The sequence below is a fragment of the Heptranchias perlo genome, chromosome 4 (assembly GCF_035084215.1).
Source record: "Heptranchias perlo isolate sHepPer1 chromosome 4, sHepPer1.hap1, whole genome shotgun sequence".
NCBI lineage: Eukaryota > Metazoa > Chordata > Chondrichthyes > Hexanchiformes > Hexanchidae > Heptranchias > Heptranchias perlo.
The window spans coordinates 103,404,036-103,431,303 of NC_090328.1; the positions used below are offsets into that span (position 1 = coordinate 103,404,036).

Consider the following 27,268-nt stretch of genomic DNA (forward strand, 5'->3'; position numbering starts at 1 on the left):
TAATAGCCACAAAGAGAGGGGCACTGCCAGGTTTCCTCCTACCTAATCGACAGTCCACTACATCAATGAAGTGGGCCACAGTTGGATTATTTTCTACCTACCACAGGTGTTTTTCATAAAAGGAAACATTTGTCAAAGGCTGCATCCCAGCAACTACATCAATCCATAGTCCTTTGACAGAGTGGAGGGTATTGAAAGACTTAAATCTGTCGTTTGGTAGTTGACTACAGGCAAAAGCACTAAGCAGAGTGGTTACATCAGTTCTTTGAAATTCTCCGCTTTTTTTTCACCGTGTTAACACCCCTTTTCTCCCCCCAGGATTAGGAGGGAAACTGTATACCGTTCATAAGCAGTGCTCAGTGAGGTGGCTTCAAACTGTAAAAGTCCAGAGGCACCGTGGACATCTAGGAAGATCGCACACAGACTCAGCAACATCCACTCTCTGGTTTGTTGCCAGGTCTCCAAGAGCCATCGATTTTCCCTTTTTAAAAAAAACCTAACCACGTGGATGCTTTCAGAAGCTCAGCAGCTTGATGGAAATGTATTCACTGGGACTAATTTTTTTTAAGGAATACTTTCAATGGGTGTATGCGTCACGGTGACCAGGGTGTAGCACCAAGTGAAAGAGTCCCATATTTAATGCTCTTCTTGACCAAGATAAAATAACTTAACCCAAATTGAGATGTCATCTTCTGCAAAATTAATAGACACTGATCCTTTTAAAGTCCCAGAGCACATTATTATCCACAGGAATACACCTGAAAGAAAAGGCTTTCACAAGATATTATAAAAGCAAGTTTACCAATAAAAATATATCATTTACACTCCACCTACCACACCATTACTTCTACACAATACCTCAAACTCCCTCCACCCCAGATACGTACAGGATGTACCACTCTCTGTACTCATATAATGGAAACAATAATAAAATCACCCCATTTCTTTATTACAGTTCATTCTGGACATTTATGCTTTAACCACGTATGGCTCCACTCTTTTACTCTTGAAGACGAAAAGCCACTGCGAAAGCACCCACAGCTGTCAAGGGTAGGCTGTGCAATCCTCACTGAAGCCACAGACTAGTCCATGCAGCTTGGCATGAGGATTCTAAAGTGATCTTCTGTATCGCTGGTACCATGAATGGTGACTCTTAGTGCTCCATCATGTTATTCCAATACAAGTGCCTACTATCAGTCCAAAGAACGTTTCTAACCTTCCCACTTCCCGGACAGGATCACGCCGAGAAGGCCGTCCTCTTGATCGTGGCTGAGAATGCACTCTTCTCTTGTGCCGCATTTTATGAATGAACTGATACAAGTCAATGCTTTCATCCGGTGGAAACAGAAGACAAAGCTGTGTGCCACATTCTGGTTCAATTTCCTACAAAAAATGATCCAATGACACTGTTTAAAAAAAAAAATAGGCAAGCAATTTCAGGTCTGCAATAAGTCTGAGAAGTTAGATTCGTATACCTGCCCATCCCGTCCAATTTTAACTGGTTTGTTTTCATTCCATAGGTTTACAAGATGCCCCGTTTTTGTGAATGGCAATTCACGCCTGGAAAAGAAAAAAAAATTATAAATAAGCATAATGATCAATTATTCTACCTCATTCAAATGAAACAGCATACTGTTAATTTACAGATCATAGAACAACTTGCTGACATTCATGCAGCTATTTTTAAATTCCTAATTTAAATTTTTTCTTGAAAAGTAATTCATCCCTCTTCTTAGGTCTCCTCAGCCTTGAAAGCAGACAAGTAACTTACTTGTTCTCTGGTAATTCACCTCTTCACCTAGGCACAAGGGGGGGGAACGTAGGAAATATAATGGGAGTAGGAATGTCAAACATAAGTGAACTTAAGGGTGAATACTTCAGTGCAGTACTAAAGGAGTGCTGCATTGTGAAAGCTGCCATCTCTCAGAAGATGCATCTGTTCACTATTCGAAGATGAGCAGTGAGTTCTCCCAGAATTCTGACTAACATAGGGAGGGAAAAGAGGGCAACAGACATACTCCATGAATGGTGTCAAAATAGATACAGATTAAATTAAGAGGATTTAGAGGTCTTTAGTATATTTGATACTTAACACATGCAACAACTGCAGAACACCAATCAACAAAACAAATAGAACGCTGAACTATAAAGGCAAAAGAGTGGAGTACAAGTCAAGGAAGGTAATGCTGCAATGGTACTGTGCACTAGTCAAACCATAGCTTTAGTGTCCACTTCTAGTCATCAAGACATGAAAGAGACACCCAAGCATTCGAGGAAATGCAAGGAGTAACCATGAGGTTGATCCCTAGTCTCCTGTGGACCTCCTTCCCTTCATCCCACCACTGCAGCTGTGTCTTCAGCCCCACACCCTATGCTCTGGAAGTCCCTTCCAAAACACCCCCAGCTTTCCTCCTTTAAGATCCTCCTTAAAATCCACCTCTTTGACCAAGCTTTTTGTCATCCCTCCTGATATCTTCTCCTTTGGGTCAGCATTTTTTTAATACACCTCTGAAGCACAGTGGAATGTTTTCCTATATTAAAAGGCAAGTTGTTGCTGTCATCAGAGGTCTGAGTTGTGAGGAAAGATTGGAGAAACTTAGACTTTTCATCCATATAATGAGACTAGGAGGTGGCCGTTTAGAGAAATATGAGATAGGATAAAGGAACAGAAAAGATAAATTTGAAATATTACTTCAAATTAAATTGAAGGTAGGGCATGGGGCCATCAGCTTAAACTAGTAAAAGGCACAATGACGACTGACAGTTCTTCGCAGAAGAGCGATCAACCCATGGAATGGACTTCCAGGTAGAATAGTAGAAATGAAAACCCGGGGTGGGGGTGGGGGGGGGGGGGGGGGAAAGAGAAGAAAAAAAAACTAGATGTTGCACTGGAGAGGAGGTGGAAAATGTAGGGCCTTTCTGAATGGATAAACAAAGAGAGGCCAAAAGGTCTTCCTCACCCATATTTAATGATCCTATGAACAAACCATCTCCTTTAGTTCCCTGTCTTTCCCATAAAGTGGCTAGCTTCTACTCAGCACAATCCAAGCAGGTAGACTATAGAGAGAATTGCTAGTTGAAACTCACATTGCATCATTCCATAGCACACTGCATCTCACATATCTTTTTTTAATGATTGTGAATTTTATTAGCTTTTGAATTTGTTGTTATTGATTCTAGTAACTCTCAGTACCTGCAAATCCAGTCAATTTTGAAGACGCCACCTAACATTTTTGCATTCATTCCTGCAGGCAGCACCCAGTGTATGGGAGATCCTCCATGGTGTGATTCTGATGAAAGTCTAGCAAATCCTGCAGACAAACAAGTGATGTTTGTTAAAAGTTACACAAAAATGATGGACACCCCCCTCCACCCGGCGTCACCTATCCCTTACGTTCATATTTGTACCATGTATACATTTAATTCACTTTCTATTCATTTTCAGGTATGAGTTTTTGATTCAATATATTCCGTCTTGAGCGTCAAGCCATTAGTGAGAGATAGGATGACCCATTGGAAACAAGACCACAGCAGGCATCCGTATGCCTGAGTAACATTCACTCAACTATAGCAATTCTTCATAACTGAAAATATAAATACATTGCATTTAATGAAATTTATAGTTTTTTTTGGGGGGGGTGGGGGTGAAAATACTGGCTGGTAAGAAATTGTACTGACATGTTCACAGGTACCGTGTTCTAGCAAATAAATATCTGATTTGACCACCAACAACCTATTCCCAGACAGCACATGCAGAAAAAGACTACATGACCGCCATTTTAAACACAACTGTCAAGATGGCAATCAATCAAACATCGCTGGTGTCCAGTGGAGAAGATCTTTTGGATGGTTCTACACCACATCCACTGGGCCTGGGGCAGGGAAATGTCAAAGAACAGTAGTGATTTAAAACAATCATGCAAATATTTTCATGAACATGAAATTCATTCAGATTATGGTTTCCTCCTCAAAGGATGGTGGTGGTGACTTGCAAATTTTCTGTACTGCTTCCAAAACACTAGAATAAAACCAAGTCGGTAAAATATCTTTTAAAATACACTTGGGAGGTAGAAAAGGAACAGAGATACCATTTTTTGTGAAGAAACACTATATAGAAAATATTTTTATGCAAGTCTCCACTAGCGTAACTCTAGGAAAATGTAATTGTAACATCTTATACTGAGCATCTTATATTCATAAAAATGCTGACTTAACGTATTAGGGTAAATTTTGCACGTGTCTGAAGGGAACATTCGTCAAGGACAGAGGCAACACTTTAGGTCTGATTCTCCAATCCACAGTCCATTTCAGTGTAATTTCCCCACTTGAAGCACAAATTTCTGGTCACGTCCCGATATGTGCAACATACTATCAAGTCCCAGTTTCATTCATAGTCAAAAACAATCAGTCCAGTTATTTCATCCATTCTAAACTGCTGTCATTTCTCCCCAGAGGCTCCAAAACAAATGTAAGAACGCAAGAGTCTGGACAGCATCTCTTTCTCACCCTCCCTACTGTCACAAGAGCTCATCTCACTGCAGGTGGCACCACTAAGCTGCAATATAGATTTGTCAAGTATACCTTAATCACTGAACGTGTTACAAACATTAGACAGCAAACATGTCTGACAAAGCTGAAGCAAGGGGTGAAATTCTTTTTCAGGATTATATTGATCCTGGATCTAAGCTTAAAACAAAATATACAGATAATACTTATATTTAAAAGCCAAGTTTCAAATTCATTTAAAAACACTGAAAATGGATTGGCTTCCTACATATTTGATGAGATAAAATGCAGGAGCAGTACTTTTTGTTCTTAAGTACTCCTTTCTTTAAAGATATTCCGAGCAGCCCCACATCAAATAGACGGATGGCTGATCCAGAGCCACCCGATTGCAGAAAATACGCTCTGCAAGGTTTGATACGCGAAGCACGCTTTCTGCAATTGACAACACTGCAGGGCCTAGCTCAATGGTGATGTAATAATTAGCATTAAGTAAAAAAAAAAGGAAATTACGTCAGGACTGCATTAACTGCTTTCCCACAGAAAACCTGATGGTGTGGGAATGCCACAGCTTCTATCATTAAAAATGTTATCATATATCCAACTTAAGTATGAACAAATTAAAATGTAGTAAAAGTATCAAGGAATGAGTAACCAATAGAAGCCTCAGCAATCAATTCTCCTAATATTTCCCCCTCCCCTTCAAAGCACTATCCACTAATCAAATACCAACAAAATTACTCAATTTCCTCATACTATTTTCTCACCCTGAAACTTCCCACTTTCTCGAACAGAGAATATCAGTATAACGCTCCGAGCATCTCGGAATGCAGTGTTGAGCTTCTTCTCATTTACTGGCAGTGTTGACCATACACCCTAATAGGAAAAAATAAAGAAAAAAATTACACGTTAAAGTTAATTATCGACACAGCTGTTGGAATATTCAGATCACAATGAATTGCACATTTTAACCTCAAGTTGGAAGGCACACTTTTGAACCCAAAGGATGTTTACACTTAATGCATAATTCTCAGCTGAAACCAATCTTAGTACCTATGCGGGGACGGCCTTTGGCAACTATACTAACAGCATAAAGGGAACAGATTGTCTTGGTCATGAAAACACAACTCTTGCACTGCCTCCCCCATTCCTTCACTGATGCAAACAAGGTCAGCTAGAAAATTCAGGTCATCTTCCGAAGACAAGTCTCAACAATAATACATGAGGATTGTTCCATTTTGCAGCCATAGAAGTATTTTGAATTCTAACAGTTTAGTCATTCATCCATGGAATATCAGCAGAATGAATTAAACTAATCACTCTAGAAGGCCGCACTTCTTTTACTTGGAAACCAGTTCCAAACATCCAAGTTGCTCTTCAGATTCTTGCCCGAGGATTCAATAGTTTTACGTACATTATGTTGAAGCCATAACAAAGCTGACAAAAAGGCACTTGATAAATACCCTACAAATTGATGTGAATTTGAAGGGAAGTACCTACATGGAAAAATCGTTAAGGGAGAATTAGGACCCAAAGTCTCTGTAACCAGCCTCTTCACTGATTCTTCTACTTCGGCTACAAAAAAAACTCTTCAAAAAATGCGAACAGAGTCTCAAACAGAAAATAAATTGGTGGGTGTTCAACATGCATCTACTTACTATAATATATATATATCTTTACAATTTAAGCTTGCTACCAATACTTATTTCTTACTCAGACTGCAAAAAGCAACTTCTGTAGGCAAACCTGCGCTCCACATAATCTGCAACTTAAATTCATACATGTAGTATATAGAAAATAGCACACTACAGGACAAACAATCCAGCAATCCTTTTTTTGATCTGTAATTTGTACATACAACCCACTGTACTTAAATTCTGTGTGTAACAGAAAAGTTTACTTGATCCAATTTGACTAAACCTTTCATCATTTTAAATACTTCTTCATATTCCCTCTCGGTCTTCTCTACGTTGTTGTTTACCAAACATTCGCCAATTGGTTTTAATACATTCCCACCTAGTGCATTGGCTTGGTCCTAAAGTAGGAGTCTATTGTGAGACGGTATCAAATGCCTTCCTGAAATAGAGGTAGATAGCATCCACTGTCTTTCCCTTATTTAATAGGTCTTATCAGTTCATCAGGCATGACCCTCCCACTCCTTAAATCATGCTATCACAGATTAGCTCATACCCTTCAAGATACTCCCTTATATTATCCCTCAATACTTCAAACACTTTACCAACACTGGAAGGCTTACAGGTCTGTAATTTGATGACTAATCCCTTGCCCATTTTTTTGAAGATGGAAGTCAGATTAGCTATTTTCCAATCCTTTGCTTACTCACAAATAGAATTTACAGAAACAAACAATATTGGTGAGCTACTGAACAGTCAAATACATTAAAAGCCTGTAAACAATTCACAAACCAGTCAAGACCACTGAAATGTTTGAGGAGCAAGATTGCTTGTTTCATTCTAGGAAGTACTTCGTCTCAAATTCTATAAGTTGAAGCGAAGTACTTTCTAAAAAGAAATAAGCAATCTTGCTCTTCAGTAAAAACAGAATACATTTTTTGTAAGAAATACACGTTAGATTAGGGAGCTTAATCCACCTCCATTACCTAAAGCAAAAGTCATAATTAGCAGTGTAACATTTATGTCCAGGATTCAACTTTAAAAGGAAAGAGTTTTTAGATCAATTATTCTCAGCAACCTGTCCTGGTGAAACTACAGGGCAAATAAACTATTTATAAAACAATCCAAGAAGGTAACAAGGTGGAGCCTGATAAATCCAATTGATGAGCAACTCATAGGAATAGCTTTTCAAAATATTTTGGCAGTAAACTGGACTCATCTCTTGAACAAACATGTTGACTTTAAATGAAGAATTAACCTCTATTTTGAGTGTGGCATTTAAAGCAGCTAATGCAAAAACAAGAAATCATGGACAAAAAAAGTCACATTACTACCTCCCCATACCAGTTTCTTCCCAACGGCTGCTGATGTCACTCATGAGAACCAAGGCAGCGTTCTAATCTAGAGAGTACATCTGCATTTCCATTTTGCAAACCACGCTGATGTTGGAAGACTAAGGTTAACTAAACTGAGGCAGAACATACTGAACGTCACCTCACTTAAGTAACTTATGTACTACCCTACTGATACTAATGCATTGTCTCAGTTATTAATAATCCATTTCTCTGGGTGGCCACTTATAGCTTATAGACAGGTCAATACTTTTTGCCAGACTCAGAACAGTGCCAATGCCCCTGTTCTCGGGTACAATCTGGCATGTTTAGCAGTGAACCCGCATAAAGGCCACTTTTCAGTCTTGCAAATGAATTCTCCACATCAAGGGACCAAACCACCTGTTTCAGCTTTGCCTTTAAAGTCAAATTCATTACGTGTTACCATAATAGGAAATAAACCTTTGATAATTGCCATCTAACCCAAGAAATGCCTGAACTTATCTTTCAGTCATGTGGCAGACTCAACTTTGCCTGGTGGGATTCTCAGTTTGCCCCCAACCCACATGGTGAGGTAGGTGCAACATCTACAATATCCAAATTATAAAAAACTAACTGGTCAAATTTAATACCAATGACTACCATCACAAGTTACTATGTAGGCACAGCACTCTAAAGAAAACATCCTTTCGACCCTTGTTACAACCCATGATGAAATGCAACTGAATTGGGTCTTTAAAAACTGAAAGTAGATATAGAAGTTGTCACAACATAAATTTAGAATCTAAAAATTCATAGAAAATGTCAACAGTACTGTGACCTCCAATATATCCTCTATATCAAGAGGAAGGATACACATGATTGCCAACAATTTGTGAATGATGCCAAACACACGCAACATCAGGTTATTGAAACACTAAGCAGCAGCATGTGCCATGCAAACCAATTACAGTTAAGTTCATTTCATATAGATAGACTTGTACCTTAGCCTTTGCCAGGGATACATTCTCATGGTTGTTGCTCTTTATGAGGAAAAATCGTGCATCCCGAAGAACATACTTCAGTTTACTAGTTTGATCTGTAAAATGTAAATGTAAAATTACCTCAAACAAATGCGAATAGCACAACTGACAATTATTAACAGGGCAAATTTTGCTTGCGATTTCTGTTCAGAGGACTTGTCAGCTTTGTACCAGAGAAGTAAATAACGCTCACACAAACATCCACCCATAAAAAGCACTTTCAGAGAGGACCGTCATGATCATTTAAAAAGAAAAGTGCCAGACAGCGCAACAGATTAGCACATAGTCCTTTTGCCATTGGGATTTGAATTTTAATCCGAAAGAGACATCTGTCAGCTGTAAAAGTCTGAGGCAAAATAAAATTGGACGATCTCATTGATATTCCAAGGCAGCCGTGGTGAACAGTTCAGGACTACCAATAACTGAATACAAGTAGACCTAAATTTGGCAAACTCACTCAAAGGATGACTGATTGGGAAGTGAAACTTCATACTGCTGCATTAGGAGGTGAAGGCACAGAAACACTGGGACAGCCAAGATCATATCCCTGCACATGGCTGCACTATATTTGACCCGACAGTGGTTGATGCTGACAAGAAATAGACAGCCGTTCCACTCCTGAATATCAAGTATTAAAATAGGCTGACTTACATGGCCAAGTTATGCCAAATCATTATTTGGTAATAAGCCACTTTCTATGGAACAATTAATGGAATATTTTATGGTCAGGCCTAATTCTTTTAACAAAGACATACACCAGTGTAAATATGCTATAGACACAAAGTGCATTAGAAAATTTTTTTAAAGCTTAAAAGGGTGACTGGATCTTCAACTGGAGTTGCCTGATGTACACCATATTTCGTTGCCCCAACACCTAACACCCTTTGTTGCTGGCTGCATAGCTGGGATTGCTAAAAGGCAAGGTAAAGCAACTAGATGCCATGTTTCAGCATCCATCCTTGGAAATGCAGCAACACTGGCAGCTCCAACTGGGAGGTCAATCACACTAGAAGCTGAACTTGTAAAAATAAAGAGTCTGAAATTGAAGCCAAAACTGCATTAAAGGGAGTAATTTCTCTTTCTAATTTGTATCAACAAACATGTTGGTATAAACAGGATTGAAACCACATAGCTTATTGATTCTAAAAGCACTAAAATTTGCCTCCATATAGTTGGTTCCACTCCAACAGTAACCAATATATAAGCTGTCAGTTCGTTCACTAACAGCCTTTCTGATCTCCAGTTTTGTATCATGACAGGTCAGACACAAATAGAGAACGCAATTATAATCAGAACATATGCCTTAATCCCTTAATGCACTTTTAGTATAACTTTTGTACCCGCTGACGTATACATATACAATCATTTCATATAAACATACATCTCTAACTTCATCTTACTGATGATAATTTGCACAAAAGGTAATTAGCATGGAAGCTCTCTGTAAAACCATAGTAAAAACAAGGTAAGCAAAAAAAAAAATCTTGTCCACAGCAATTAACCATTTTCATGAAGGGTATTAAATTATTGCCCGTCTGCAATTCTTCCTGTTCCCAGGCTTCTCCCACTCCAGATGCAGCCAACAAGTGTCTAACAGCTCCTAGGGTGTGGCTTTGTAGCAGCTGATTTCCATTTGAGAAATGAAGCTCGATTCCACGTTGTACTATTCCTGGCAAAATGCTGCATTAGATTTCAACAAAAATCCAACTTAGATTTTACAGAAAACTGTGTGTTTTCACTTCCCGTATTGCTTGGTCAAAACCTGAAGAACTTATAAGCTAATGTTAATAATAATGTTTTTAATGTGCAAGGATGGAAAAACCACAACCTATCTGGCCTTCCATTTCTAGTAGCAATCGTGCAGAAAAAATGTAATTATGCATATATAAAATCCTGTATGTAAGCCACACTTGTGAAACTTGGGGTAACTTATGCAATTGTAATACCACCCAATGTAAAAATTGGGAGGCATGACATTTACACTGCTGCAATCAATTCACGTTAAAAATGTTTACATTTTCACAAAAACAGGTGCCGTGTTAATGACATGGCAGCATGAACTGAAAACAAGCTTTTCAACTAGCCATCAATTCAACAGAAAACACTCAGGTACTGGGTGTTACAGTGACAATGCAACTTGGAAATGCTGAGAAAACAAAAGCTGTGGATACAAGATGACCAGACAACCATTTCAGGAATCAACTCCTATAGGAAAGCATTAGCACGACGCTGCATCCAACGATGGCAGAAAAAGATTGGTCTTCGGCTGCTGTTCAGAATGGGAACTCTCAAAAAAGGACAGTCCCTATAATTTCCTGTCCCTTGATGACGGACTTATCCTACAGTATATGTGGAAGATAAATGAGTGAAGAGAAACTTTGATCAATACCCTTTGTTTTATTAGACCCCTTAGGAAAAATTGTCTTGGGAGTAGTAACTGTGGTCTCGAGAGGAAACCAAAAAACCAACAGGAGGCGACATTAACCATGGATATTTTAGCCATCTTGCCAGGCTGTGTACCCCAATTAAGGTCATTAAAATAAAATAATCCATTAGTCAATAAAAGCAGGACAAAAGCATTTGCCAAAATGTGCAGCTACAAAAATCACAATTCATTTTGATTCTGCTTCCCCCAAAGCCTCTTCCAAGAATTGGTGCAAATAGCAGTGATTAGAAAAAAGTATTTTTGATTAGAACAGTCCACTGTTAGCAGGAGAAACAGAACAAGAGGATTTTAAACATAAAAAGATCCATTTCAAATTTTCAATCTTTTGCTATATTTTTGAGTAAGGAATTTACTCCAACACTTAGTCCATAATCTATAAAGTTGCAATGCTACACAATCTTAATTCCCACCCTCTCCAAAAGCTCAACTCATTTTCTGTTAGTTACGCAGAGTTGCTTGGGACGACAGGCTTATGATGCATTAACATTGCACAACCATGCCACAGGATCCTAGGGTTTCCTAGTGAGGGAACAGAGAGGAGACATGAAATCCATTGAGGAAGCCCAAAAACCCTAGATTCAGACAGCAACCTTCTCAAAAATCATCTGTGCAGTCTGTGTACCAGAAAGTGGTCACATGGGAAGAGTATGATCACATTGCGGCCAACAACGATGCAACCAGAACAGTGTGGCTCACAGGTGGCTAGGCACATGAAGCGCTTTCTGAATGATAAATACTCTTCAGCAAAAGGAACAGAAAACGTGTAGATCAGACCAAAATAAAACTAAATTTGCTGGGAAAAACTAAGCACACCTGGAACCACAATCCAATAATTTTGTCAGTTAAAAAGTTTTAAACCAAAAAATAATGAACTTTTGGACTTTCACTGAAAGTAGCTTCCTTAATGATGTTGCATATTGAATGATTTAGAAGTATGACCGAACAAGCCCATGCAAATTTAGCAATGTTCCCGTTTACCATTATACTGTAGTATCTCCCAGCTTTCAGTTGAGGTTTATAAATTATAGAGCATTGCAGCTTTATTAAGTTATAAAGACATACAACATTTATTTTAGAGCTCAGAACATTAAGTCCAAAAATGTCAAGCATGACACTTAACCTAACAGTTGCTTTTCAAGCTGCTCAACAGCACATTGAGGGTGTGCTGCCTTATGCTAACCTCCAAGCTAGTCGTTTCCATACCTTTACGAACTGCCCGCACAGATGATGACAGCTTCTCATGTTTCTTCTCTGATCCTGCATTACAGTACACAAAACCCATTAGGCCCTTGCTGTTTAAGCTCCAAGCACAACAAGTTCCAAATGAAACACAAAACATACCTGCATATGAATCGGACGCTGAGCTTTCACTCCTATCAAACACAATTGGAGAAATGTCTCTAGATCGCTTTTTCTTCTCCTTTTTATCTGTCTCATCGTCTGAAGAAAATTTAATTTGTAACAATTCTATTTAATTATACTCTAAGAATCATGGAGACTGCAGTATGAATGATGGGGGTTGAAAATTCCACTAAATTTGGTCTGGACCTACTGATAATGTCAGATTGAAAGTTTTAGATCAGTAAAAAGCATTATATAAACTGAACCGTATTGTTGCAGTGTCCAGTATTTGCTACTAGGCACTTACACAGCACACTAGCAGCTTTCAGGGTTTGAAAAAGTACAGTTGAATCCAGATAAATACAGAGCTGTTTTGAAACAAAATTATAAAACCAGAGCTAAGATTAGCCCATTTTTAAATCTTTGTATCACCAGCAAAATTTTATATTTCAAATTGAACCGGTGAACGTTCAATTAACAAAATGAATGCTGTTGCTGACTTTATACTGCTCCCACCGGTGCAGTACCAACACTATATTAGCAGTGATGCAGCTGAGCAACCATACACCGATGTAGAATGGGATGAAGGTACAGCTTCATGTATGCACATGGAAAGGTTTGCTTACTCGACTCTGATACTTCAGGTCCTTCGGATAGGATAGTCGGCACTTTTCAAATGGGAAAAATAATATGGCATCACCACAGCCAACTTAAAGACCAAGATCTGGGAAACGTAGTGTACACTGGTCCTTCACCTCTAGCTTTGGGCTCAAATCTAGCCCAGAATGATGGTTTGAAAATCTCCTCTCTCTGCTGGCTGTAAAGGACCTACACGAGGGTAGTTTAAATAGCCTCAATCCAGTTCCCAGTGGGCACGTGCCCGCAACACAAAACTGTCTCCAATTTGACACTAGTCAGAGGGCCACAGATTGGCTGAAGTAGGAAATAGAAAAATGTCAAACTCGTGCAGCAAGGGTGTCCTTCTGAGGCTCTGGCTGAAGCACATTGTTGGGGCAGAGTAGAGGGAGCTTTACTCTGCATTATGCTACACCTAGCCTGGGAGTGATGATGCAAATACTAGGTGATCAATATGGAAATCATTCCATTCCCTAATACCAACAACCCTTTGATAAGTACAAAATTCAGGGGGGAAAAATTGGCTTTGCAGCACCACTGGTGTGAAGTAATAGGATACTGGACCAATATCAGACCACAATAGCAGATTTATACCTGTCTTTTAGCACAAGAGCCCTAAAAATGTGGCTTGTAGGTGAAATTTGGCAACAGAATACCTGGATAATTGGAAAATGTTTTATGCTCAGATAAAGATTTTGCTTTATTCCGGAATTCTACACAATGGTAAATGGTTTGGTACATGGGAATTCTGTGCTATGATCAGGCACTCATTTATCTGAAGTCAACTGTACTGCTACAGTGCAGGTTGAGGATCTGAATATTTTGGCACTATTAGGTCCTGGATTAGCAGTGCTCTACATTTACTCACCAAGCAGTCAGCATGGCCACCCAGTCAGAAACCTTAGCAGTTGTGTTAATGAACAGAAAGTCAATACAGTCGTACCCGTTTATTTACAAATCGCTTAATTGCAATTCCTGTTTTAACGCAACCACTTCTATAGTCCTGTTTTTTAACTTTATAGTTCATATTGTGAAAAGTTTCTTATTGCAATTTCTGCTTATATACAAGTGCGGTATGCAGAAATCCCACTTTAACGACACTTTTCACCTTTTAATCTGTTGGTCAATGTGCTTAAAAACAAGTTACCAGTCACCAGCAATGTTTGTTAAGTGTTGTGTGGAAGTCTAATTGCTTTTCAAGGTGGCCTAACAAAGAAAGCGCCGTAATTTGTTGCTGCGCGAGGTAGTGGATGTTTTGAAGTGTGAAGGAATTGAAGATTCAAAAGCGAGTTGCACAGAAGCATGACATTCCTGAATCTCAGGTTTCTAGAATTTTGAAAAGAAAAGCGGACATCTTGAAGGACCAAGTAGAAAATGAGAATCGGGAAAGAAAATGGAAGTGTGAAAGTAAGTAGGCCGATGTTGATGAAGTACCGTTTAGGTGGCTTAATCACAAATGTGCTCAGAAAGTTCAGTTTGACAGCTTCCTGATGAAAGCTAAAGCTAATGAGCTTACCAAAGAATTCAGTGTGGAAATGCTCAGGCAAATAAAGGTTGTTATGGACCAGACCAGCTTTGATTTTTGGTGCTTCTCACTTTATAGAATTTCCCGTTTTATCACAATTAAGGTTGCCCCGAGCGGTTGCAATTAAGCGGGTTCGTCTGTATAAAACTTTAAACTTGATCGGTCAGTCCAGTTCCACTAGCCACATTGGCCACCATTTAACTGGGTATAGTGGCCAACCTCATGAGCAGCCATGACCACTACAATGGTAGCAACGTAGAGCCCTGACCTGCACAGCCAAAAAAACATTAAATAATTTTCAACCCCCTGAATCATTATACATTAGGTTGACATATATTCCCACCCTCTCCCAAACAAAACACAAACAAAAAAGGGGAATACTTCTAGATATCCATTATATTACCTGACAATATTCTCTAATTCTGATTAATCGCACTGCTTAAAACCACAAAACAAAGAAATCGGACTTTAAATTTTTTTTTAAATTGGCGTAAGAAAAAATAAGTTACGGTGATCACAAGTGAATCATGTATGGAGATTTTAACTAAACGAATTACACAGATTAGGACGCAGGTAGATACATTTAGACAGACTGCTGTACTACATCTTCTGTAACACATTTCCCCTTCCCTTCCTTTTCTTTATTTCCATGTTGTACTTATCCACAAGGTAGGAATTGGAACATCTACACAAACATGTCATATGAAATACAAAAATTGTCACTATTATAAAATCTGATTAGAATGATTCCCTGTAGAATAGATTTCAGATGGGCTCAATTCCCGCACCGCAGTGGGTTCAAGGTAACATCTGGCTTTCTGGGCTGACTGATTTTCTAACTTTTCAACTTGTGTGCAGCAAAACTGAAAAACACTAATATTACAGTAATAAAGGTACTCAAATGAATATTTTTATCACTGCAACATTACCTCTAAATAAAACATCTAATTTTTAATTCTAAATATTTAAAAAAAAGTAAATGCTTTTCTTACCCTCTTAACTGTTGCATAAATTGGAAAACTGGGTTGGAGGATTTAGAGCCCAGCACTGTGAAGGTGCTGAATTATTTTATGCCCAGTCATTAACCCCAAGTGCCTCAACCGAGCACCAAGTTCATCTAAAAAGTCAATCGAGTTCCTCTACAATTAGTTTCCAAGCCAGTAATCTTAACGACATGATCAGTTGTAATCTAAATACCGCTGCAACCTTTTATCCTATCCTTTTTTCTACTATATGCTTTATCTATTTTAAACTACCCCCAATCTTTAACTTACCTTTTCTCATCTGGTTTCCTGCTCCAATCATGTGTTTTAGAGCAACTTCAAAAAAAATTTACCATTTGATCAACAGAAAATAATTCCAAAGGCCTGATTTTCAGCTAACCAAATGGCAAAAATGTTCAGTTTCACTGGGTAATGACAAGGACAGCTGAATTCTTGCTGCATTTATCAGCATCAAATAGGAAGGGATCTTCGGAACACGAGTAGGCCATTCAGCCCCTCGAGCCTGTTCCACCATTCAATGAGGTCATGGCTGATCCGTATCCACCATAGCTCCATATCCCTTAATACCCTTGGTTAACAAAAATCTATGGACCACAGATTTAAAATTATTAATTGAGCTAGCATCTACTGCTTTTTGTGGGAGCGCGCTCCACACTTCCATCACCCTTTGCGTGAAGAAGTGTTTCTCAACTTCTTTCCTGAATGACCTGGCTCAGATTTTAAAGTTATGTCTCCTTGTCCTAGATTCCCCCACCAGCAGAAAAAGATTCTCTATCTACCCTGTCAATTCCTTTCAAAATCCTAAAAACCCCAATCAAATCACCCCTTAACATTCTTTATTCCAGGGAATACAAGCCTTGTTCGTGTAATCTCTCCTCATAATCTAACCCATGGAGCGCTGGTAACATTCAGATGAATCTGCGCTGCACTCCTTCCAAGGCTAATATACCCTTTCTATGGTGCGGTGCCCAGAACTGTAAACAGTTTTCTAGATGTGAACTAACCAGGGCTTTGTACAGCTGTAGCAAAACTTCCTCCCCTTTATATTCTAGCCCTCTAGTTATAGATTATTTTTTGTACCCAACTACTACACTTTAGTGATCTGTATACATGGACCCCTAAATCTCTGGACTTCTACTGTTCCTAGCTTTTCACCATTTAAAAAAACTCAGATCGATCCTTTTTTGGTCCAAAATGGATGACCTCACACTTACCTGCGTTGAAATCCATCTGCCACAGTTCTGCCCACTCGCTTAATCTATCAATGTCTCTTTGTAATTTTGTGTTCCCGTTTACACTTTTACTACGCCACCAAATATCTCTATTGTGTTATCTAAGTCATTGATAAATATAGTGAATAGTTGAGGCCCCAACACAGATCCTTGTGGGACACCATTAGTCACTTCCTTCCAATTCAAGTACGTACCCATTATCCCTACTCTCTGTCTTCTACCGCCTAACTAATCTTCTAACCAGGTCAAAAATTTGTCTTCGATTCCATGAGCTTTAATTTTAGCTAACAGTCTCTTATGTGGAATCTTATCAAATGCCTTATGGAAGTCCATATAATCTACATCCATAGAAATTCCCCATCTATTACTTTAGTCACTTCCTCAAAAAATTCATCTAGGATCGTTAGACATGACCTACCATTATAAATCCATAGAGGCTCTCTCTAATCAGCTCAAAATTCTCTAAGCACTCCGTAACACTGTCCTTAATTTTAGATTTCAATAACTTCCTCACAGGTCTATAGTTTCCTGGTTTCTCGCTCTCACCTTTCTTAAATAATGGAGTTACATTTGCAATTTTCCAATCTAAAAGGGACAATTCCTGAATCGAGAGCACTTTGGAAGATTATGGCTACAGCATTTGCAATTTCCTCACCTACTTCCTGTAAAACCCTGGGATGGAAGCTATCAGGTCCTGGGGATCGGTCAGTCTTTATTGCCATTATTTTTTCTAATACTGTTTTCTTGCTTATCTTAACTTTAGTGAGTTCTGGTCCTTGATTCATTATTAGTTTCCCTGGAACGTCAGGTATATTATCCTCTTCCTCTACCGTGAAGACCGACACAAAGTAATTATTTAACAAGTCTGCCATTTCCTTATTTTCATTTGCAATAATACCCTTATGTGTTTTTAAAAAGGCCCACATTACCTTGACTACCTTTCTTCTAATATAATTGTAAAAACTTTGTGTTAATCTTGATCCTTTCGCATTCCCCTTTTGCAGCTCTGTCTTTTTTGTCTTCCCCTGCTGTTCTTTATATCTCTCCCAGTCCCCTGGATCTAGACTATTTTTTGCACTTGGTATGCTCCTTCCTTTAGTTTTGTTAAATCTCACCTCTAGACTGCCAATGGATGAGTATACTCATTGACAACTTCTAGGTCAGTAAACTAATTAGTGGGATGTTAAGGGTCAATATACAGTGGAGTCTACCAGACAGTTACCATATAACCAGACTATCTTTTTAAGAATGTCATTTCTACAAGTCTATAATTGGATATCCACTTTTTATCATCTTAGGAATCAATATATACCAGTGCAATTTGTAAGAAATGGTTAGGGAAGTGATTTATACACTGGATTTTATACTAAATTAAATGGCAAACTGTAACTTTTCACCTTATCACTATTATTTGATTCAATTTGAAAACATGCACGCATTAACTATAAAAATATCTAGTGTAGGAGAAGTTTTATGTCAAAACTTTTACACATGCTTTCAAAATTGAAATGTACCTGAGGCGTCAGAACCAGAACCAGATCTGGTGGCAGACTCTCCGTCAGAAAACGAGACAGACTCCGAATCAGAGTCACTGGCTTCACTACGTGTATCATAATCCTGTTCATGGCCTTCATCCTTGCTTTCTCTAGGATCTCTTTCTCTGAAATCATCTTCAGACATATCTCGTTCATATTCTTCCTCCTCCCCCTCCTTCTCTTCCTCGGCTTCATCATCCTCATCAGGCTTTATCTCATCTACTGCTTCATCTTGATTCTCCTGGTCTTCAGATGAGGTATTGCCATCAGTCTCAACCTCTGCTTCAGACTGATAATCAGAATGAACCTCTTCTTTAGAGGAATGGCTTGATCTATGCACTTTCACACTCTCATCGATGTTCCTTATAGTCTTCTGCATTAAAAATAGAAGTTTGGTAAAATAGACATTTTCAAATTAAACAACATCAGAGCTCTATCCACAAGGACAAAATCAATTGATTAAAACTGTAATTAACGACAAATGCTGTATAATGCTGGGGAAAATTGGTTGGGAGGCATTAAGATGTGAATTATCTTATGTTCAGGCATTAACCCCAAGTGCCTCAACCAAGCACCATGTTCAGCGTAAACTTTTAACTGATCTCCTTTGCACTTAGATTGCAAGCCAATAACCCTAATTAAATGTAAATGCAAAGACTATTAATATAAATAACATTTAAACTTCACAAAAGGATATTAAGGTTAATCACAATCTTTTGTAACAATATTTTTTTTTAAGAAAAAGGTGTAACGATATCCTTTTATTTTGAAAAGACTGCATTTAAGAATTACTATCAGGACATTTTACTAGTGATCTGGGAAAATTAATCGGAGTCTGGGTTTGAGCAGCAATGAGAACTGGCTAGAGCAATCCTGGCTAGAGTTAAAAAGAAAAATCAATATATTAGTTGCACTGTGAATTCAATGTCAAATTAGGTACAGAGAGAAAAAGAGGGAAAGAAAGATTGGATTGAGAAAAAAAGAGACAAAGGAAAAGAAAGAAAAAAATTTTAAATGACATTTTTAAAATCTCCAACAATTCACTATCTGAAGGAATGAGACCCCACAATTTTAATTGTTCACTGTGTGCCAGAGAGATCGATTGGCAGTCATTAACAATCATCACATTGTTAAAAGGGTACTTGCACTATTAATCACGGCTTAATTTTCTGTGGCGAGTTTAACGGGCAATTAATGTGCAAATGCAGCAACTTCATGAAACTCAAAAGGAGGTTATGGGTGAGATACTCTTTTCGCGAAGTGAACGGGAGAGCGGTGTAAACTGCCCAGCAACTTATGGCTATTTGCAATTCGCGGAGTATTTCCTCCTCGCCACAAGCTGTTGGCCAATTTACCACTAATAACGGCATGCACCATTCACACACCATTATTTTTTCAGCAAATTCCGACTAATTATTTCTCCAAGAGTAGAGCAGTTCTGGGAGTGGAGTAGCTTCAAATCGATGACCACCTTCCATAAACATATGGAGAACTCCAAATTTCAGCCACCTTGCTGAAGCAAAACGCACATTGGAGGGCATGCACTTCTCCACAATTTTTTTTGACATTTAACCCCTGAGTGGCCATTAACCTGGAAGAGGTTTGTAAGTAGTCTACCTAACATTTTAGCCTAGACAGAAAGTGGCATTGAAAGAAAAAAATACTTGAATAAAAAATAAATTCTGTAGGGTCCAGTAAACATTATGCACTCAAGAAAAGTCAGGGATAAGAAATGGCTTTTGAGCCCGTAGCTCAGCCTCCTGCATGCGTCTAATTGAACAAAATCATGTTCATAAACACAGAGCAAATTGTCTTTAAAAAGAGTACCAAATTTTCACTAAAAATGGAGCAATATCGCAATAAAAAATCTTAGTGACAGGATAAATACAGCATTTCCAGTTTATACTACGAATGGTATATTGTCAATTATTTGATCATGAGTGTGGCCTCAGAAGCAGTGCAATTGCAACAATGCGCTACTTTTGCCAGTGCACTATTTTCAACTCTCACAATGTGCACCATGACACCAGGTATCAGTGTTGCCATCACCCTACAACATTCAAATTTCATAAAAAGGCAACAAAAAAAAATCACTCCTTCAGTAAAACAATCGTAAAATGTAATCATGCCAAATTAATCATTTTGAAGCAACCTCAAAAATAATGAAAATGAAAGAAAAAGATTAGTTCACTAGGCACTTTTAAAGCCATTAGTCATAAGCCACAAATGTGCAAATCACTACACAGAATTGCCATAGTCCTCCTCAATGGCAATCAATAGGCAGATTATTTTTCTCAAACAAATGCATCAAAACTACAAATGAAACACAAATTTATCCACTGTACAAATAAAAGTAAATACTATATGGGTCCAGGTGTGATAGTGCATTTAAACTGACCTAGATATAAAATACTCAACTTAGTAGTACATGTTTTAGGCAGTGAGGTCCACTCATCATTTAAAATTAGATTTTACAGCAGAACCCATTTTTTGTACAAGAGGATAACAAACAAAATTAACTGAGGGGTTTAGATTACACCATAAACCATGTTCTAGGTAACTACACTGAAAGGCCTTATAGCTACCATGACCTTACTAGCAAACACAATTATTCTCCACATCCTCACTGATCTCCCTTATGGAATTTTTCCTACTTCCTCCAATCTTACCATTCCCAAAACTAGCACTACCAATTTTTACCTCAAGATTCTCAATGTGGAATCCATCAGCAAAACCACTGTTTCAGCTTGCCACTAAAATAATCTCTTAACCTGACTTCCTCTGTTTTTCTGCTTTTACTTTAAAAACTGTGTACACACACTGTCGGATCACTTCTTAGAGATAGTACTTGCGTGTCGTTGTATTTACCCCATGACAACCGTTCCTTAAGTCAGCAAAAACAGAAACAATCTTGCTCCTGTCCAACTGCTATACACCAGAACGAGTGGCTTCCAACAACATGAAAATAACTACGCTCTTAGTTAGAGGTGGGTGCACGGCATGGCCGGGGGTGGGGGGGTTTCATCATTCTAGAGAACACAGTAGAGGCAAACATTAACTATTTTAGAAATTCAGCTTTGCCTTACCATGCTATAAGTTTCTGCCTCAACTGGAGTTGCTGATTTAGTTTTTCTGTCGGTCTCTCTTCTACTCCCCACTTTGTCCATTCGATCTTTCTGCGATTCTCGGGAGCTCCCAACCTGTGTATGGTTTTTTCTGTCGCTGCTTGCAGTTTTGCTTCGTTCATAGCGCTGGTATTCATCCTTCTTAAAAGCTGATACATGTCTACCTTTTGAAATGGAAGCCTTTATGTTGTCTCCTGCAGACGGGCAAGAAGATCTTTTGCTAACTTGCCGCACCGAATGGCTTGAAGATTTCTGCCTTTTCCCATCACCACTGTCAGCCCTCTCCTTTTCATTTTTTCTTTTTGATGCTGTCCAATAAAGAAGGTTAACATCCTTTATGTCTCAAAAAATGTAAGTTATATACACAATCAAAATTATTAGTGAAAAATGCACAATTGAAAATACTTTGAATGGTTCAGTTGTAGAGACTAACTGATGGTATCAGTCATATCTATAATAAGATGTCTATAACTAATAACAAAATGTATGATTAAATAATACATGGTTTTATGGTTTTCATGGTTTTATGCGCGGTAAGGATACCCTCTCTTCAAAAAGGTACTGGCTGTGGTTGTGGAGAGCCTGCTGTAATTGTCTTGTTGTCACTGATAGTTTCACAAGTTAAAACACACTTTAAAAACATGATTTAAAGCATCCATTAAAGCTACCATACATTCATCAAATGCAGAAAATTTCTGGTAAATCACAACACGTGCTGGCTATTCAAATAAACAAATTGTAACTGGGCTGTACTTTGCTTTTAGTATAGGAACAGCCATGTCTTATGTAATGAGGCTACAGCAACACATATGCTAAGCAATCCAAAACGAAGCATCAAACACATTAACCCATAAACTGGTGATTCACTCAAAAATCTCTAAAAACTAACCATTTTCCATTTTTTTCTTAAAGTTTTCAGTGCACAAACTGATGTTGAGACAAACCGGAAGATCTTACAACTTTTTTCTTAAAAACAATTGAACACTTTCCAGTCAGGAGGTTCAATTTGAAGGTAAACCCCCCCAAAAATAAGCCTCTTACAGGTGATAGACAGAACCAGCTCAGCCTTTGACACATTTTCAAGCATCAAGACAGGAAACGTTATTGCATTCACAACGCCAGGAAACAAATTGCACACAGCCACGATAATTCGAGGAGCTCTTGGGAGTGGCTTTGTCTATGCACCAAAATGTACCATTATGTCTAACTTACCTTTCTTCTCACTAATGTCTTGTTCACTTTCGGGATTGTACAGCTCATCATCTTGATCGGGGGCTTCCGTCAAGATATCATCCAAAACATTGACTTCACCATCTAAAAAGACAAGAAAATCAACAATTACGCTTTTGCTTTGTCACAAGCCTACTTGTGCAGCCAGTATAATTAATTACAAAGTGTTGGATGCTACAATTTTATAAACACCAATTTTAGACAGCATTGCAATGCAATTTTTTGTAGGAATAGACTAGATGAACATGTTTATTGTTGTATTTTCAATCTGGATGTACTCGGAATAGATCTCACTCATCTTGCATTTTCTGGCTTTGTTTTGCCTTTTTTCCATTCCATGCTTCAACTTACATTTTTCTTTCTGTTTCCAGCTTACACATAATTTTTCTTCTCCAACCACTTTTCTTTCCACTTTTCCCATTTTAGAATCGTAGAACATTAAAGCACAAAAGTGGCCCATCAAGTCTGCGCCAGTTCTTTTCTCTAACCCCACTCTAGCTCGTTCCCTATGACCTTCAATGTTCCTCTTTCTCGAGCAAGTATCTAATTCCCCATTAAAAGTACTTACGGCCGCCAACAATTGTGGCAGGTAATTCCACATTCTTACTATCCTCCGTATAAAGAATTTTTTTTAACCTCCACTTTTAATTCTTTTGTAATTATCTTTAATGTGTGCCCCATCGTTATGATCTCATTATTCAATGGAAACTGCTGATCTTGTCATAATCTTGAAGTCCGCAAACCTTAGTAGCTCAGTGAAAAGAGCTCTAACTTTTCAAGTCTCTTTTGGTTACTATAACCCTCACCCTTACAGCAGCCTAGTGGGTCTAATTGGATAGCTCTTTCAAAGGGCCGACACAGACAGTGGGCGGAATGCTCATCCCTTCAATGCTGTATGATTCTAATAAGCTGTTCCACAAGTGGCGTCTGAGCTCGACCTTTTTCCTGCTGGCAAACCAAGATCTGTGATATACTTCTGTAAAACCTCTAAGTTTTATAATGAAGAAGTCCAGTGTCTGAACACAGACCAAATAAAAGAATGATAAATTTCAGTCACTATGAATCACGTAAAATCTCTGCAATAGCAAGGACTGAAATGTTAGTCCAGCATTTAATAATTACAATACTTAATTCCCAGATAACAACACCTGTACCCAAGACTAAAAAAACTCATTGCATTGGGGCCATGTCCCAATATTTTTTAAATGTACTTTGCGGAATGGAAGAAACTGAGTACAGTATTAGTGTAGACATGCCTCAGCAATAACATGCATTTTTGAACAGAAGCATTGCACTTTGCATAAAAAATATTCCAGATGCTGTGTTTTAGCAGATAATTCACTGGCTCATCACCTAATACTCTACCTTTAAAATGAACTGCTCAACCAACTCTTGCACATGTTCTCTCATCTGCCAGCTTTATGTACACTGCATCAGCGTCAAAAAGAAACAGATTAAGGCTAATGTTCATTATAATACCAGAACAATCATTGTTTGGTATCATGTACCAAAAAAGCCATGGATAATCTTTGAATTTCAGATCTTTAAACAAACAATTCCAGGCATCCCAGATTAGATGATGAATCTGGGGCCATCCTAGTTTGAATGGCTCAGCTACACATTCTCTCAACTGAGTAATTGGGGGAAGATCACACCCTTGTTTTAATACAAATCATGTGAAATTCAAGTAAACTGTAACTACTGTTAGGAAAATGTCCTCCAACTCACAGTTAGTGGAGTCTAGGACTAAGGGACATAGCCTAAAAATTAGAGCCAGGACTTTCAGGAGTGAAGTTAGGAAACACTTCTACACGCAAAGGGTGGTAGAGTTTGGAACACTCTTCCGCATACGGCAGTTGATGCTAGCTCAAATGTTAATTTTAAATCTAAGGCTGATAGATTTTTGTTAACCAAACGTATTAAGGGATATGGTGCTACTGCAGGGATATGGAGTTAGGTCATAGATCAGCCATGATCTCACTGAATGGTGGAACAGGCTCGAGGGGCTAAATGGCCTACTCCTGTTGCTGGCAATAGGGACACCCGCCTGATAATCCGTCCTCCCTCAGCTGTGATAACTTGTCTCAATGATTCTTGCAAACTAAAGTCAAATCCGCACACTCTTCAAGCGCAGCATACCAGGCCTATTGTCACGTTCTACCATAAAATACTATCTACAGCAAGAGCCAGCTCTTGAAAGCAACTAAGAAGCTGGTGCTGATTCACCAAGTTCAACTGGAGTGGTAGTGCAAGATGCTATAATTGGCTTTCACCTCTGAGGAGGAAAAAGTAGCTAGGACACTGGCCTTTAATAGCCATCATGTCCCACAGTCAAACAGCCTGCCAACACATTGTCAAGACCAGGGATGTCAAACATACGGCCCACAGAACAGTCTCATCCAGCCCGCTGCACGTGCGAAAAATTGCAAGCTATAATTTTACATCGCAAGTTCCAACCACCACAATTCACAGGCTGGGAGAACAGCAGCGCGCAATACAGCCACAAGGTAATTCCGCTCCCTTAGTTCCTGTCTCAGAGAAACAAACCCCACAAACATGTAAAATACACAAGGATGGGCCAGCAATGTCTCACAGCTATACTGGTAATTTTGATCCTTCCACCCGTTTAAAAGTAATGCCATCAAGAATTCTGTCTTGGAAAGAGATACGAACCAATTACACGCTTCCCTTTTTTGGAGATGATGCTTGCTGGCAGGTTAACCAGTGGGATTGGGCAGCCCTGGCTCGAAAAACAGCAGGATGCTTACCAGTGATAAGTGGTATAGGTTCAGCTGATTAAACCCCAACAGTACTCTGGGTTGGTGCAAACCAGAGCCAAAACTCTCCCTGTTTGGGTAAGGGGGGAGGAGGAGAACATTTAAGCTTGAACTCCCTACTGGGCAAACAGAACCTCAAGGTGACAGAATTACTCAGTAGTTTCACTGGCGAGAGGAGGGGGGGGGGGGGGGGGGAGACAGCTGGCTCAGACTCCTCCTAGAAAGGAGGAAGACTTGCATTTATATAGTGCCATTCACGACCTCAGGAGATCCCAAAGTGGTTTACAATCAACCAATGATAAACTTTTGAAATGTAGTTGTAAAGTAGGAAATGTGGCAGCCAATTTGCTCACAGAAAGGTCCCGCAAATAGCAATGATATAATGACCAGATTATTTATTTTAAGGATTGGTTGTGGGATAAATATTGGCCAGATCATCTCCCCTGCTCTTCGAATAGCGTCATGGCATCTTTTCACATCCACCTGATTGGTGTGTTTAACGTCTCAGCCAAAAGGCCGCATCTGACAGCGCAGCACTCCCTCAGTACGGCCTACATCTTGTGCTCAAGTCTCTAAGAGTGGAGTACGAAGCCGCAACTTTCTGACTCAGAGGAGTGAGTGCTACCGCTGAGCTCCTCCAGATCGTACATTCGCTGGTGCGGTGTTCCTGCAACCTCCACATCGGCAGAACAACCGACCCCTGGTCCCCTGACTAAGGTGGGGGTTGCACACTCTACTGCTCGCCCCATTGGAGGAAAAGAGGCCTTGGGGGGGGGGGGGGGGGGAAGAGAGAGAGAGATCGCCTCCGACATAAATAACATGGCGGCGGCGGCGAAGCCTCCACATCCACCCGACGGAGCTGTCCAAATGTCGATGCCCGAGCTCGGGCACCGATAGGGGGTAGAAGCGGTGGGCCGCAGGCACGATGATATAATTATAGTCCCCCCGCCGCCGCCGCCGCCGCCGCCCCCTCTCCACCAGAGCTGGATCCGCGCCGCGCCGCCCGGCCGCTGCTCCCCCCCACACCTCTCGCTTCATTTAAACAAAAGAGGCCCAGGCCGTCCGCCGCTCTTTCTCTTCCGGTCTCGGCCACAGAACGAGCGACGGAAATGGCAGCGCCATTTTGTTTACCTTTATCATCCCGACTCTCTGCCGCCATGGGTGGTGTCAGGAGGGAGGGAGGGAGAGTCGGTCAGTCCGCCCGCCCGGGACCGAGCTCCTGCTGCTGGCCGACCGTCCGCTGCTCGCAAAATGGCGCCGCGAAACAAGGCCGCCGTGATCCCACAGGCCTCCGCGCCGTCTCGCGTCACAATGCGCGCCGTCGTGACGTCACAATCAGCGTCTCCCCCACTTCTCTCTTCCCCCCCCCCCCAACCCCTCCCTGAGTTACCCAGAGGAGCTATTTTTGGAGAGTTATCAGTGGGGGAATTACTGAGTGAAACTTGTATTTGATCAAAACGAATGTGCAGCTGATTTAAGCCTCTTTGATAGTACAGTTAAAAAATAAACTGAAAATCTGCAACAATAAAAAGAGGAATTGCTGGAATATAACAGCATTTCTGACCTGTCTTTTCTATGTAATTCCAGTTTTTTTTGTATGATCATACAATGTTTAAACCATCCAAGGGAAAATAACTCCTAATGACTTTTGAATTAATGTAAGGAGTCTTACAACACCAGGTTATAGTCCAACAGTTTTATTGTTGGACTATAACCTGGTGTGTAAGACTCCTTACGTTTGTCCAGCCCAGTCCATCACAGGCATCTCCACATCATGACTTTTGAATTAACACACAGGAATTTTTGCAAGAAGTCATCAAGTAGTGCATAAGTAGAGTGCATTAATCTATATGGGGTATTCGCATCCGTTTCATCCCTCATCACTGTGCATAAGAGTTCAAACAGAGGAGCAAACTGCTTTTAAGAC

At 39.5% G+C, this 27,268-nt stretch overlaps 1 protein-coding gene across 3 annotated transcripts in view; it reads right to left on the reverse strand.

Moving 5' to 3' along the window:
- The window catches only part of ythdc1 (YTH N6-methyladenosine RNA binding protein C1), a 37,962-nt gene extending 11,335 nt beyond the window's left edge, over window positions 1–26,627 (reverse strand). The window contains exons 1-11 of one of the 3 annotated variants that reach the window (XM_067983413.1): window positions 26,473–26,627; window positions 22,547–22,648; window positions 21,296–21,642; window positions 18,189–18,582; window positions 12,278–12,376; window positions 12,140–12,193; window positions 8,452–8,546; window positions 5,271–5,379; window positions 3,194–3,311; window positions 1,476–1,560; window positions 1,217–1,383 (exon numbers count right to left, since the gene is read on the reverse strand). In XM_067983413.1, the coding sequence (XP_067839514.1) occupies window positions 1,217–1,383; window positions 1,476–1,560; window positions 3,194–3,311; window positions 5,271–5,379; window positions 8,452–8,546; window positions 12,140–12,193; window positions 12,278–12,376; window positions 18,189–18,582; window positions 21,296–21,642; window positions 22,547–22,648; window positions 26,473–26,500 (1,598 nt within the window). In that variant the 5' untranslated portion in view covers window positions 26,501–26,627. The remainder of the gene's footprint in view (window positions 1–1,216; window positions 1,384–1,475; window positions 1,561–3,193; window positions 3,312–5,270; window positions 5,380–8,451; window positions 8,547–12,139; window positions 12,194–12,277; window positions 12,377–18,188; window positions 18,583–21,295; window positions 21,643–22,546; window positions 22,649–26,472) is intronic. The other 2 variants (XM_067983415.1, XM_067983414.1) reach the window with 2 other exon arrangements.
- Between the last annotated feature and the right edge of the window lie 641 nt (window positions 26,628–27,268).